Raw genomic sequence first — 15,402 nt, 5'->3', positions numbered from 1 at the left:
GCTGGTCTAAAAACTCCACAAGCAGGCCTGCCAACTCTCACGCATTGGGAGTGAGACTCACGCAAGCACAAAAAAATGAAAATAAGTAAAAAATGCGTGATATTTTTGTCCCAATTTCCTGTTTTATATATACTATCATTAATACATTAATTGCCCCAAACCAAATCTCAAGCATTTGGTTTTGGGGCAATTGATGTATCTCTTGGATTGGCAGCAGACCTGCCAACCCAAGAGTGGGGCAATGCGTGAGATTTTGTTTTGGGGCAATTGATGTATCAATGATAGTATATATAAAATTGTGGAAATTGGGGCAAAAATCTCACGCATTTCTCGTGCATTTTCATTTTTTCTTTGGGGTGATTGCGTGAGTCTCACGCCCAAAGCGTGAGAGTTGGCAGGTATGATTGGCAGGCCTGACCACAAGTGTGTTGCAAAGTGGCTTTTATTGTATGCAGACTTACTAAAATTTAACAAATGACACTAAAAAAGAGAAACGTTGACTTGATAGCTAAATCAATACTTTATTATTGCACGGTAGACACAGTGAAACCAACCTAGCATCTGATATAATTTGCTCCGATACCTTCTCATAATAAAAGTGAAAAGACGCATATGCAGAGGCTAGAAACTACACTATAAGATCGTCCATAATAACAACCTAGGTATATGGATGGTAACTGAATCATCTCTGCATACACATGTGAGCACAACTGAGAAATTCATTCTTTATTTAACAGATACGCAACATCATACAGGGAATGGCAGTTGTACACAAAGTGCCAAACTAAAAGGTGAAAAATAGTGCAGGAAGTCGACTAGTAATAACCTTCACTAGGAAGATTGGCTGACTGAAAGTTTGTTTTTAAATTTTATTAATGTCATATTCTTTAGACTTCACATAATGCCAAGTCCCTTTTCACCTTGTTAAATTCCAACATTTGGAATTTGGTGACCAAAATTAATTTTGCTCTTGTGCAGCAGCAATAAGGAAGAGTCTGAACGGAGTAACTATACGTATTAATATTAGCTATATACATGTGTACATCATAAAATAGAATCACGTTTTGAATGCACCAAATCTAAGCCATCTGGTCAACTATACAACTGGAAAAGATAATGACAAAATGCACAAAAACGCGTAATAAAAAGGAGCGGTGTCCTCTGACTGCTATCGGTGTAGTGAGGAAACCTTTTTACAGTTTGGTACACTTGTTTTCGCTTTGAGAACTCTTACAGCTTCTCTGATATGTTTAGGCTTAACTGGACCAGTTTCTCCCCATTGCTCTTTCACATCCAGCGCTGAAAGAGTGGCAATAGCAGCGATATAGTAACTAAAGCAGATAGTCATGGCACTTTTTTTATCCGACAACTACATGTAGCTAGCTTGGTGATTGCCAAAAAGATCCTAAATAACAATTTCCCACTAAAACAAATAAAATCAATGCCAGAATTGTCTATCAATTCTTAAGGTGAGAATAGTCTTCGCAAAAAGTTGCGGTTGCTCAGTTATTGAGCTACTGTTTAAAATTGCGCACAAATGGTTGGCTATAGAGTAATTTTTACTATACATGAAACAATTGCTGAGCCAGTAATTAAAACTGCATCTCAGGACATACACTGCACAGTTTCTCCGGACAGTGTTAAAAAATTGAAACAGTTCAAGCTTGCTGACATCAATTTGTCAAAAAACTGAAAATAACGCAATACTGAGTTTGTTACTTTACATTCATAGACGAGCTGACAGAAACCTACACTATAGACATTGCGTTCCACTGATAGCTGCGCATTTGTTTTTAAAAGCACTCTTGACATTCTAATGGCTGATTGGCCCTTTACATTACTACCATAACACTAGACAAGGTTGGAAGGGGCAAAAGTGTTACCTAGTTCAACAAGCTCTCCGACGTACACTTTCGAAATGCCTGCCATGGCTATAACAACGTTCTGTGATACCGATGAGCCCGTAATAGTCTGCATGAGCTACAAAACAAGTAAAATGGCCAATCAGATGCAGGAAAGAGAGACAGTCAGCCAATGGAATGTGAGGGCACCAAATTAGGCCAACCGGACGCAAGGGTTAAATTCATGACAGTTTTGGGTAGCTGTGTGAGCTAATTCCCTGGTCCTTTATGGATCTGAGCAGCAAGTTGTGTAGTTGAAAAATAGAGGAAGCGTAAACAGAGGTTTATTAAGTTTTTTCGCAGCCTGGGTACAAACGTTGAGTTTTGTATGAACACGGATGAACACTAAAATGAACTTGTAGTGATATACGGGTACCCCAGCATTTTATATAGCACCTGATAAGTACAGTAACTGGTAGAAATATGTAGTAACTTTGTATGGAGAGCAAAAGATTTGTTTCCTCATGTATGATGCTGAAGAACTCATCTAATGAACATGTATACCTAGACAGATATGAACTATACTAAGGAGTACAGCACAAACCATGGGAAATTTCAAGATCAGTTTTCGCAGCGATAATGTTTCTTCAAAAACCGTTCCTGCCGACAATTATCTATCGCTTTCTATAAATATGCAGGTTTGATACGAGTTACTTTTACTAAAGGCAAAGGTGAACAATCAACTTTGAGTTGGCACAAGTTACCAAAACTAAAACCGTAGTTAATCTATTTTAAATCTATTTTCCTACGTATATTTTTAAAGCAAGGCTGTAAGTAGTTCTACACGCATTGTGCTGTACTCATTTATACATGTACTTAGTAACAAAGTTCTCTGTATCATCCAGTTTGGAGAGTTACGATCTGAAGACCATAACCAAAGGAAAAGTCATCTTTGACTCAATGTATTGCCAATAATGGCGATGATTCTGCTGTAGTAATTAATTTGGTAAAAATTGTACTGTAGTGAGTTATTACTATACATTTATGTATAAGCATATACAAGTACTATGGTTGAGTATGGTGTATTGTAGTCACATACACATCTGTAAATGCTGTAGTTGTATACATACTGCACTGTAGTCACTTACACATACATGTACTGCGGCTACAATTACACATAAATGTACTGTACCAATGGTACATTGGCAGATTAATATATTTATCTCCAATTATAGTATTAGATAATTATTATATTTACCAATTGAAACACTTTTACCAACATATGGCAGCCATTTGTGTGCTGTCAGCTGTTTTGATGTTAGTAACACATTTTCGCACTAGCTGCATGTGTGCGCTGCTCCCCTCAAATGTATGCACATAAATAGCTATGTAGAGGCTGTAAGCCAAGTTAGCCATGAAAGAAACAGTAATTACCCGTTTGACTGAAGCTTTAGGGAAGCAGGCGCGTCGGTACATCTCATACCGGTTTAGCTGGTCCTCGGAAAAGTTAGATACCAGAATTCTACAAGGAAATAGAAGTTTCACATCATCGACTAAACACAATATCTAAAATGGTGCTACAGAGTTGTACTTTACCAGTCTGACTGGTAAAGTACTTTACCAGTCTGAGACAACTTCTCCATTACAACTGATAATGTTACCAAGTTAAGATAACTCCTAGTATATCTGCAGAGAGTTGGTGCCAGAAAAACAAAGCCACAAACAAACTGGAAATTTTACGCAAAACTGTTACATAATGATAAACTGGAGGTTAAGCAAATATGTGGTAAGAATATATTAGAGTCCAATTTTGAGTAAAATGAGTCCAATTTTGGCACATTCAATTGCTTGAATCTGTCATTAGAGAAATGATAATTGCCTGTAATTGTAGGCACAAGTGTGTTTTAAATCACGATAGCATCGACTTCACTACTTTGACCACTCACTGCATCTTTTTTCGTTCCTCTTCTTTTTTCATTTGTCGATCCTTTCGCTGCTGCTCAGCCTCAGCAGTTTTTTCCACACTAGTTGATGCGGCAGCTTCGGTTTGTGCATCAGCATCACCATCATCCTGACGGGCTTTCTTTGAACTTGGTTCCTCAGCCATACGATCCTATAAGACAGCCAGAGGACAAATAAATTATTTGCTAGTTCTTGAATATTACAGCTACCATAATATACAGTAAATAACCTTTGTAAGGCTTCAATAAAGATAAAAGCTTTAATTATAACGGAGTAAAAGTACGGTCACACGTGCCGGTTTTCTCGTTGGTTTCGGCCGAAATCACGAAATGAACAAAAAAAAACAGAATTATTTGGCTGAAATTCACAGAATTGTCAAAGCTATGCATGCACACCGAAATCGTCGACGAAACGCTTTTAATTGGCTAAACAAATTATTAGCGAGCACGATTCTAGCAGCTTTCGTGATTTACATAGTCTGAGGGACATAATGCAACACGCAAGAAAAATATTAGCACACTTTCCCATAGTAAATACAATGCAACTGACTTGATTGCGCTAAAGATGGCAACTCTTTCTATAACGAAACTTTTGCTGCTAAAAAATTGTTATTATTAAAAACAAAGCGATCTGTAGCCATGGTGTCCAAACGATAAAGAACCAACATTAGCGCAATCTACACAGTTGCATTGTATGTACTATGTTGAATGGCACTGATACTTTCATTGAGTGTCGTAATACATGCCTTGGACTATACTAAATGCGAAAGCTGCTAAAATCGCGCCCGCTAATAATTTGGTGAGCCAGTTAAAAGCATTTCGTCGACGGTGTGTATGCAGAGCTCTAACAATTCTGTGAATTTCGGCCGAATGATTCTGTGTTTTTCGTTCATTTCATGATTTCAATATAAACCAACGGAGAAATTGACATGTGTGGCTTTTTTTGAAACCAACCTTCACTCAGTTTTAGAGCACAATTAGAAATCTATATATAATTTGAATCTGTGTTACAAATAGGCAGACATTTATTAATAGTTGTCTGCATGTGCATTTTTCTAAAGCACAAAAGGATTACAGTCATATCTTGACACGCGAGTGCCCTGACATACAAGAAAATCGAGATACGAACAAGATTTTGAGCAAGTTCCTAACTTGAGATATGAGAAACCTTTGAGATACGAGCATACGAGCCGGTTCTCTATTGCCACTAAATAGTCAAGTATGATAGAGGCTGTTTTCGGGAACAGCATCTCTCCATCTTGCTCATCGAATTAGTTTTGACTAAAGTTATAGTGAAAGCGAGGCCAAAAAGCGCCAAGCCCAAAACATTTAATAAAAATAAGGTTAACTTCAAGTTAAACAAGAGATTAAAACTTAGCTTTATGTGTGTCTTTAGTAGGCTAATTTGATTGAAGTTAAATTCAAAATTTATGTTGCGTAGTGTCACAAAAGTCTAATGCACCGCATGTGTTGCTGTCAAGTTTTTCTCACTCCGCCGTTAGCCATTACGTCTGTCTCAAAGGTAAGAGCTCCATATAATACTGTATATGTTACATTTATTGCAGATCATAACCAATATATATGTACTGAATTACAACTAAAAACACATTTTTCCATCATAATATTCCGGTTTAACCCATAGATATAGTAAACTCTAGATTGGCGAACAGCTATCATCACAATGAAGCAAAAGTGAGGCATATAAGTGGCTGTTGTTTTCACGACGCTACGTCGCAGTGATGTGCATTACAGCATCAGAGCCTTCAGTTGACCAATGAGTTTAGTAGTGAAAGCATGCTTGTCATACTAGTTTTTATGTCATACACATAACAATAATACTAAATTCTTAGTGAAATGTCACCAGAGGAGACTACAACACCCCAGGTATATCCTGAATTGCCTATAACAAGACAGAACTTGAACTCAAAACAAGAAGTTCTCAACAATATCATAAGCTATCTATGCCAATTAAAGACACCAAGCTGCTAGTGGAAAATAATAGGAAAACCTTCATTGGTTTTGAGTCAGCAGCCAAATCTGTGCAATCTACTCTTACATCAACTATTTTCTAACCTTTAAGATCAACCAGGATCACATTGAGACTCTGTTTTCTACGATACGATCTAAGGGTGGCTATAACAATAACCTGGATGTGCAGTGCTTTAGATCTGCACTTTGAGCACTGCTCATAAAAGCAGATATCACACCAAATCCTAATGCTAACTGTATTGATCTGGATGTGAGCAGGGCTGAAAAACTGGCCAACTCTTGCTACATTCTCTGGCTAGAAGGAAGAGATAAAAGCTGAAGAAGGTGAAGATAAGGAGTTCGGTGATGAGGAATTTTTTCTAACTCAAATGTGATGACTGTATCAAGTTATTGACCTATGTAGAAATAGTGGGAAGTAGAAGTAGTGATGACATAACCCTAATCTCAGTTAAAAACAGAGAAGGATTGGTGACCCCATTGATAGGTCGAATATGTATTGCTGCAGAAAAGTGCTTACGTTCACATATGGAAAGCTATGGTAGCACACAGAGTTGTTAAACAAGTAACAAGTTACAGCCACTAACGTATGTCTAATTCCATAACCTCAATCAAGGTTTCACATGCACAGTGCATGCCACCAATCTACTCAAAACTATAGTAAATCGCTATATTGAAGTCAGAATACAGTATGCAGCTTCAAAACAGGAATCTAGTTCAACCAACCTTCGACAAAAACTATCTCACCTAGTTATTTTCAGTCATGTATAATGGGTGTTTAATACAGTGGTCCAACTTAACTGCTTTTAAATTTCATTTGATTCATTAGTTTGTTATTAGTTTACTTTCTATTTGGTAACTTTGTATTATCAATGATATAAAAGCTTCTAAATCATTGGTATTATCAATTACCGTGTGTCTAAGATTCTTGCCTTTCTCATCCAATGTCATTATATAAGTTTTACATATTTTCAATATAATATGCAGTTGCAGATGCACAAACTGTGGAATAATCGTGCAAGTCTTAGTGTTAAGTCAATAGAAATTCATAGATCAGCTGATTCACTCACCATGAAGTTGCATCATGCTATTTATTGGCCTCACTTACTTTGATTATTCGCATATCTAGGGTTTACTCTATCTATGGTTCAACCCTTCCACTGCTATCCATGTACAAATTTAGCTATCGGCCTACTGCCAGCCTTTTTACCGAAGATTGCCGATTTTGTTTCATGATATGTACTGTACTTTTCAGACTATTAGCGGCTACTTTTTTCTGATGTTTTGATCTTTTCGGCTTATATAAGGATGTGGCGATTCTGTGGTTTTTCTTTCACTGCTAGGGCGCGTTAACAGGAATCTCCGGTTAGTGCGCCTCTAGCGGTGAAAGAAAAAACGAAACAGTGCTTACCAGTACAGTTCCGTTAGGCACTAGGTTAAGAAGCGTTGGTTAATACGAAATAGTGTCTTTTTAAACAGCAAAGTTGCTGCCATGTTAAAAAGCAGCCTCCTGAGTTCTGCGGCCTATACAAAGGTGCGATTTATGTATTGTTTTATTATCGGTTTCTTGGAAATAACGCAGATACGGCTTACATAGGGGTGCGGTTAACAGTCCAAAAAGTATTGTATACAATATTTTTCAAATTCAAACTCTATCTAGAACACTTTCATTATACATTTCATTTTGCCAACATGCCAACAAACACTGCTACGCAAAAAATTCAGTGTATCTATACTTTGTGCATTGATAAAGCTATGTGAAGCTACGATGTTAAAATGATCCTCTACAATGTTCCTTACTCTTACAAAACTATTACTTTCATCACAATCAGAGTCAGTGCTGCTGCTTTAATTATCTGTGTAATCACTTAAATCTGAATATGAATCGGCTATAATATCATCAACATGAGTAATTCTCTATTTTCTAACTTGGTAGGTACTCACGAAAGCCATTATAACACCAAATAGCTCGAACGTCAGAAAGAAAAAATGTTCGTTTTTAAATTAGGAATTTTCAAACAAAAATTTAAAATGGCTTCGTTAATTTAGACTAGTTTTATAAATAAATCTTGGGACAACACCGTCAATACAATATAAGTCCTAAAGATCGTTGGTTATGTTGTCAACAAATAATAAAAATAAGCTACTACGCAATTGCGGAGAAATTCGCAAAAATGCGCATACGGCAGTCGACCATAAATTTCGCATACGGAAGTGAAAGGGTTAAGTGGTTTTGTATTTGTATGCTAATTTGTATTCAGTTAGTTTACATGAGAAATATTGCATTGAGATACGAGAACATTGACATACTAGCTCAGGCCTAGAATGCATAAAGTTCATACATCGAAGTATGACTGTATTAAAAATCAAACAAGAATCCAACAGCTGTTGTACACTGAGTAGAGTTTAGAGTTAGATAAAAATGTATAAAAATGTTACGTTCTATTAAAGTATACAGTGAAACTCGGATAACTCGCCCTCGGATATCTCGAACACATAGTTAACTCGAACGGATTTGTTTGGTCCGTTCCCATGCAATGATAAATTGCTTTAGATAACTCGACCTTAACTTCGTCAACTTGAACAGTTTTTTTGCCTAACTGCTACCGAGATAGTTGTTATCGCTTTAGAATATCACTTTATTTCAAGCCATAGAGATAAACAACAACTTCTAGTAGTTCTTAGGCATCATTATTACCATTATCGGCAACATATTTTCGTTAACGACTTTTCTAAAGGTTTGCAAAAAATCAAAATTTACCAAACATCCGCTTGAAGATAGCTCTCCGCAAGCAAGGAGATCCCAGGTAATTCAGATAAAATCGGCAAAACTGGTTTTTGTTAAAATGCTCAAAAGAAAAATATATCTTTTTTCTGAGAGTTTCAACCGTGATCAGGTTTTGCCTATTTTAATCTGAAAACGTCCTGGCAGTCACATAACCACAAACAAACAAATCTCAAGTAATAAAAGGAAAATATTTATACTTTCTGATCAAAATTGTTAAAACATTTCGTGAGAGGTCCCTTAACTTGCAACAAGCAATCAATTTTTTTCATTTGTATATAGTTTGTATATGTACTGATAATTACAATAATACATACACTTGTGACAGTGTTCTCATAACTTGAACGCTCTGATAACTAGTTAGCCGAGTTTCACTGTATAGGTCATTTAATGAGACAAATTTAAAAAAATAAAATAGTTTTTATATCTAAAAGCCAGAAGACTATCGGACATGGAAGACTTCCCACCTAAAATGGTTCATGATTGAAAACTGTAGCTGACATGGACATGATTAATAATTTGGGTAAAACTACATGAAAGCATAATGAAGTTTCTTGTGAATGACTTTCAGAAGCCCGAGTAGGTAGCAATTCTACTTTCTACCAACTGCAGTACAAAAATCATTCCTCAATGTTTGTTTGCATTACAATGGGAACTGTACAAAAGGTTGCATAACCAAGGTAGTTGATACCCGTTGCTGTACCAGTGTTAAGACACTGAATGAATTTTGTTAGAGTAGGTTGCTATATTTTATGCTGATCTATCATGCTTTTCGTATAATCAATTACCTATGTACTCATAGCTTAAAGTCAAAGGTCTCATAGGTCAAGAACGAAAAAAAGATCAATTGGCATTCCACTCAAAAAAATTTGAATTGGGATTTTAAAGGTTAACAAATACTAACTTCAATGAAGCTACAGCTAGATTTAGATAATAACCCTTCTAGTCTGAGTTTAATGAAATTCTACTGATATCCATTTGCCCAAATCCAGTCAAACCTCATTATATGAGCTTTTCAACAAACAATGTCAAATTGAGCAAATTGTTGACTTCACATACTAGGTAATATTCCATTTTTAATTTTTCAAGTTTCTCAAAACAGTAGTTTGGTGGAAGTTAGCAATATGTAAAAATACATAAAAATCACAAAAATCCATAACTCAGCTAAGTAAATTCTGCCATTTCTATATCAAAACCTGAGCAGTGTCGTACCTGTCTTTCTGTTCTCATCTAACCTACCATAAAACCTCTATTTGAACATTACCTTTATTTGAATGTCAACCACTATTATAGTGGCTCTATCTTTCAACCCTTCTCCTATAATAGGAGAAGGGTTGAAAGATAGAGCGGCACCCCTTAATCAAATGTCATCTCTATTTAAGCGCCACTTTGACACTCTTTGATCTTTACGAGCCCTTAAGAGATCAGTAAAACATTGTCCACAAAACAATTACTAATGACCCAGTTACATCAATAATAGTTAATTTTCTCATTGATGCTGTTCATATCGAAGTCCATTTTTTAACTCCAACACTTTATGGTATTTTGGTAAAACTTTGAAAGCAACACCATAAAATAATTAATAACTATCAGGATAATAGTAGTTCCGTGTTTAATGCAGTCTTGTTATTTGACGTAATGTTTTGAAGTTAGAACAAATGTTCAAGATTACGCATGGTTTCTCTTTATTTGAGCAAAAAGTGTATTATGAATAGCAATGCTTGAAATTTTTGCTCTACTAAAAAATTGTTTGGTCGCTGATATCAACTAGTTCATCAGTGCAGTAGAGTTGAAATCAGAAGACACTGTGAAAGGTATTGAACAGTCAGATGAAGGCGAAACGGGTTCAAACCAAAGAAATGATTAAAAACGAAACTGGCTGAGCAAATGATGCAAATACTTTTGTTTCAAAAAGTAGCATGTATTAGCATGTATTGAGCATGTATTATTAAAATTGTTTATGTCATTTGTTTTTGAATATATATTTGTAGCATTTGATAGATTATTATTTTTATATATCTTAAATTTGAAGATTTATAGCTCATTATTTGATAGCATCATTGCAATTATCTAAACTTGGCTTACGATGGATCGACACTCATAATGCCTCATGTATTGCACATAAAAAGCCAGTTTTGACTGCAAACATATCAATGGGTGCAATGAGCTTTTATGCAACATTGCTAAATGTAGTTGTAAAATCAAAGTATGCCTTCAATTTAAAAAAAGAGCAAGCAATAGATATCAACTGATAGTGATATTACTCAGCTTCCTAATGCATATTAATTTAGACATTTACAAGTTGGAGGTAAGTTGTAGCAGATTTATCGCATCCAAAAAGGTTTTGTTGCTCAACTTTAGGAGAGCGCAAATTATAGGTGACATTTGCTTTGCCTCTGAAAGGAGTAAACTTATCTTCCCAAAAGTCTGACGAGCTATTTAAAAAATACAATGCCACCCTTATATAAACAAAACCTGTAATAACACCTACCCGATGGGAAGGATTGAAAAATATATTGCCATGGTAATCAAATACAGGTTTTACGGTTATCTGTTTCCATTTTATTGATGTTTATAACCTATTAGCTTAGGTATGATTTAGCTCTCACATTTTGTTTTATAATGTAGTTTCACACCAACTGTGAATATTATAAATCCTTGGAATATTTATTTAATAGATGTTCCATTTTGTTAGATCATTACACTTCCAATTTTTTTACTGGCCGCTGTTCCTGTGTATTCTTGGCCGCCTGTTACTGTAAGCACCGAGGCGTGTTCGCTATGGAGGCTACGCAACCTAAGGCAAGGTATTCTTTACCCATCATATTGATGGCAAAACGAACGGGCGCATGCAGTCACCAAGTAAAGAAGAAATGTGGTTCGTTTAAGATAGAATGGCTATTAAAGTATGCGCATGGAGCATGTGCAACTGGAAGACAAACCGGTGAAGCTTGATGAAATTTGTTCTTTTTTAAGGGAGAAAGGTCTACTCTGTAGAGAAGTAGAAAGCGAGTTTTTGAAGGTGTGGAGCAAAAATAAGGCCATCAACCTGGGCAAATTGTACAACCACTGGAGAGGAGAAAAAGACAGATGGAGAAAACAAGGTAAATTTAAGTTCTCAATCAGTTTCGAGCTAAATTTTAATTGGTTAAAAATAATAATTATTAAACATTTGTGTAGATGCTTATAAAACAGTGTAGTTCAAAATTTTGCAGATATAGTTTATTATTGTTTTATAAATTACAACACACGTCATTGTGCAACATGTTAATATTTTAACTTTTTTCTGAAATATTTACGGATCTAAATCCTTCCAGAGCAAGAGCTAATCAGAATAAATACCCTTACACTGTAGAAGAAGCAAACATGTGCATCTGAAGAATAAGGTGGAATTTTAGTACTCAGTCACATCTGTGCTTATCTAGTGTTGTTTACCAAGATATTTGTGTCTATTGATTAGTAACTTCTGTAATATCAGTTAATGTAATAAACAAATGGTAATTGAAATTGTGTATGTATTACTTCTACAGGCAGCGCGTACATGAGGGGACTTCCAGACTATAGTTGGTCCATCAAACACAGTGAACAGCGGCCCTCTCTCCAAGATCACAGTAGGACAATGTCACATTGCAGTTCATGCTTTGCCATAATTAATACAAACCATTGTTAAAACAGCTATGTTAATATGCTACACCTTTAGTTAGCCTACATGGCTTTTGAGTTTCCCACCGAATGTGGACAAAGACACTGAATAAAGAAGTAATTTGATAGAAACTATGGTTGTAATGTTATTGTTTAAAACATGGAACTTAATGTGTATGACAAATACGATACTGCGTGACCACAATTTGCATAGCGAATGTTGCTAACAGTTGTCCATGGGACGACTCGGGGTGTTTGCTCAGACAAAAAAAATAAAAGGAACATTAATTACATAGACATAAAATTAAAAATGTTCAAAATAAGTAGCTAAAATTGTCTTATATGTTAAGAGTAATAGGAATCTCTGGACATACAATGTCTGATGCCATTCTATTAAAAATGTGTAATTGTATTGATCTAATTGAAAATGTGGGTTTAATATGCCATGACTGGTCTGGTGAGAGGGGTTATATAATATATATTTGGAGATGATTAACGCATATAGACCAAATTCTAGTCTCCTTATAAACTGTAAGTCTAACTCGTCCCTTCTCTCTCTCCATTTCTGGAAGATATATTTTCCCAAACGATTCCTAACGCTATCCATGAGACCTAGTCTAAACATCCACTTGACCCAGGTCCTCTATGGATTTTAGCAGGAAGTCGAGTAGTTGAAAACTAGAGGAAGCGTATACAAAGGTTCCATTCAAAGGAGGTCTTTGAATGGCTAGCGACCATTCACAGACACCCTTTGAATGGTCTCTAACTTATCTGCCAAGCTAAGTCGGTAGTGAACATTTACTCCTTCCGTTTTATTCAACAAAATGTTGGCCATCATCTGACTAATACAACAGCGATGGGATGAATTGCGTGCAAAGTTTACAAAAATAATTGAAATGTAACCTTAGCTATTGATACTGTTATACACGGTCCCGTAAAAGATAAATTTATGTAAGTCCGTGAGGAGTTCAGAACACTGACTACTCATGCTTGCTTAGCCCAAAATGACATTCTCATTGGTTAGTTACAAGATGTTTATTTTCATGTATTTTCGCCTGAGTCTGAGCAATCTGTAATTGACCAGCAACAAATCTGAAGACGGACAACAGACATTCAACCAGAGTCTAAAACTTTTTCTTGCGAATACTAGGTCATCAAAGGAGAAATGTTCAAAACTTTTTGCCAAAACGAGCTGATTTCAGATCTCCCCTTGATAGATGTACCACAAAAAACTACGGAAGTTACAGCGAAAGGAGTAAGAACACTCATCAAAAACTTGAAAAATAATAAATCTCCTGGACCAGATAATAGAAGAAAGTGTGAGATGCTAATAGCCCCAGACATTACTGCAGTGTCTATCACACATATTCCAGGTCTCTATTGATAGTGGCAAGCTGCCCAATTGGTGGAAGTCTGCTCATGTCACCCCAATTCACAAGAAAGGCCCAACTGATAAACCATTAAATTATAGACCAATCTCGCTCACTAGCATTCCTTGTAAAACGCTAGAGCATCTTGTCTCCACTATCTAAACGTTGCTCTTGACAAAGTACTGCACAATCGCCAGCATGGTTTCCGCTCAGGTTTGACACGGCTCTGCTCTACTCATCATGATTTAGTTAAGATCGCTGAGACTCGGTCCTGTACCCATGCTGTTGCCCTTGATTTCAAAAAGGCGTTTGATAAGGTGTCACACCGACTGCTTATGTTTAAAATACGACAAATCGAAGGACTTAATCCCCAAATGGCAAATTGGGTTCAAGATTTTCTAACAAACCGCAACCAAGCTGTAGTGCTTCGATGAACATCATCTTCTCAGCTCCCAGTAACCTCAGGAGTCCCGCAGGGCTTTGTCCTGGACCCACACTGTTTCTTATCTATATCAACAACCTGCATGCAGCTGTGAAATGCAGAGTTAGTCTGTACGCGGATAATACACTGCTTTACTCAGAAGTAAATTCTGCAGAAGACCAAAGAAATTTTCAGCCTGATATTGATGCAGTCTATGATTAGTCAACTAAATGGAAAATGCCTTTTAACTCAGCCAAGTGTGAACTGATAGTATTTGGAAACTTGGAGCAACAACAGCCACAATATTTACTGCGTGATAGAACTCTTACATGTGTTGATACTGTAAAATATCTTGGTGTCACATTACAGTCTAACCTACGCTTTGATGCACACATTACTGAGAAAACCAACAAAGCTTCCAAGGTTCTTGGATGCATCAAACACACCCTATACGATGCACCATCACAGTCTAAACAACTTGCTTATACAGCCTTGTGTCGTCCTGGAATATGCTTGTACAGTATGGGACCCGAGTGACAGACAGTACATAACTTGGCAATGATTCAAAACCGAGCAACACGATTCATAGCCAATCTTAAAGGTAGAGATAGTGTCAGCAACACCCGTGAAAAGCTAGGTTTACAATCGCTTGAATCCAAAAGAAGAAATCATAAAGAAGCTTTACTGATGAAGATTCTATCACATGAAAGTAAGCATAATGTGCTAGCTTCTGCTTATGATGAGCTTACTACTGACAGAAAGGGTACTGCCATAACCACACATGCTGCTGCCCGGGGTGAACATACCTGCCAACTCTCACGCATTGGGCGTGAGACTCACGCAATTGCCCCATACCTCACGCATCTCACACCCGTGTCACGCAATTGCCCCTTTTACCCAAGCAAACCTGTTTTTTGCCCCAATCTTCTAGTAGTAATCATATTCTTACTAATAAACAACTATGTATAAACATATTTGTGGCATTCTCATCTATCAATAACCTCCATGACATGTAGTTTTCATATGGAGTTATATTATCTTTCGCTGTGGTGTTTTTATACTCTATGAAAATTTACCCCATTTATCAAATCCTCGCGTTTTTATTGCCCCCAAAATAGACTCTCACTCCTTTCCCCACTCCAGGGTTGGCAGGTATGGGGGTGAACCAACATCAATATATGCCGTGACTCGCCTCTTTCATAACAGTTTCTTACCCAAAACCGTTAGAGACTTAAGACTTAAATCTCAGACTGAAACATAACTCAGCCTAATGCTGGAATCTAGGTGAACCAGAGTATTAACCAAATTTTTACTTCTGAGGCACTTTCTCAAGGCCCCTGGGGCTAATTACAATTACAAGTCACTATTACTATCGAGTAAGTATCGAGTAAGTATG

At 36.5% G+C, this 15,402-nt stretch overlaps 1 protein-coding gene across 1 annotated transcript; it reads right to left on the bottom strand.

Moving 5' to 3' along the window:
• Positions 1-534: 534 nt before the first annotated feature.
• Positions 535-3,950, bottom strand: LOC137393630 (transcription initiation factor TFIID subunit 11-like). Its single transcript, XM_068080267.1, has 4 exons — positions 3,788-3,950; positions 3,276-3,363; positions 1,884-1,980; positions 535-1,299 (listed from the first exon to the last, which is right to left on the bottom strand). Exons 1-4 carry the CDS (start codon positions 3,946-3,948, stop codon positions 1,169-1,171), a joined length of 477 nt encoding a protein of 158 aa, XP_067936368.1. The 5' UTR covers positions 3,949-3,950; the 3' UTR covers positions 535-1,168.
• Between the last annotated feature and the right edge of the window lie 11,452 nt (positions 3,951-15,402).

This window comes from Watersipora subatra, chromosome 4 (genome assembly GCF_963576615.1).
Source record: "Watersipora subatra chromosome 4, tzWatSuba1.1, whole genome shotgun sequence".
Classification (NCBI taxonomy): domain Eukaryota; kingdom Metazoa; phylum Bryozoa; class Gymnolaemata; order Cheilostomatida; family Watersiporidae; genus Watersipora; species Watersipora subatra.
The sequence above is the reverse complement of the archived record's forward strand: the minus strand, read 5'-3'. Positions and strand labels throughout refer to the sequence as shown.

Bases quoted from the DNA above. Each gene is read 5' to 3' on its own strand.
- LOC137393630 (XM_068080267.1), bottom strand. From the start codon at position 3,948: ATGGCTGAGGAACCAAGTTCAAAGAAAGCCCGTCAGGATGATGGTGAT. The intron at 3,364-3,787 runs GTGAGTGGTCAA...ATTTCCTTGTAG, and splicing joins GAGGAACGAAAAAAGATGCA to AATTCTGGTATCTAACTTTT. The intron at 1,981-3,275 runs GTAATTACTGTT...CTTGTTTTGTAG, and splicing joins CTAAAGCTTCAGTCAAACGG to CTCATGCAGACTATTACGGG.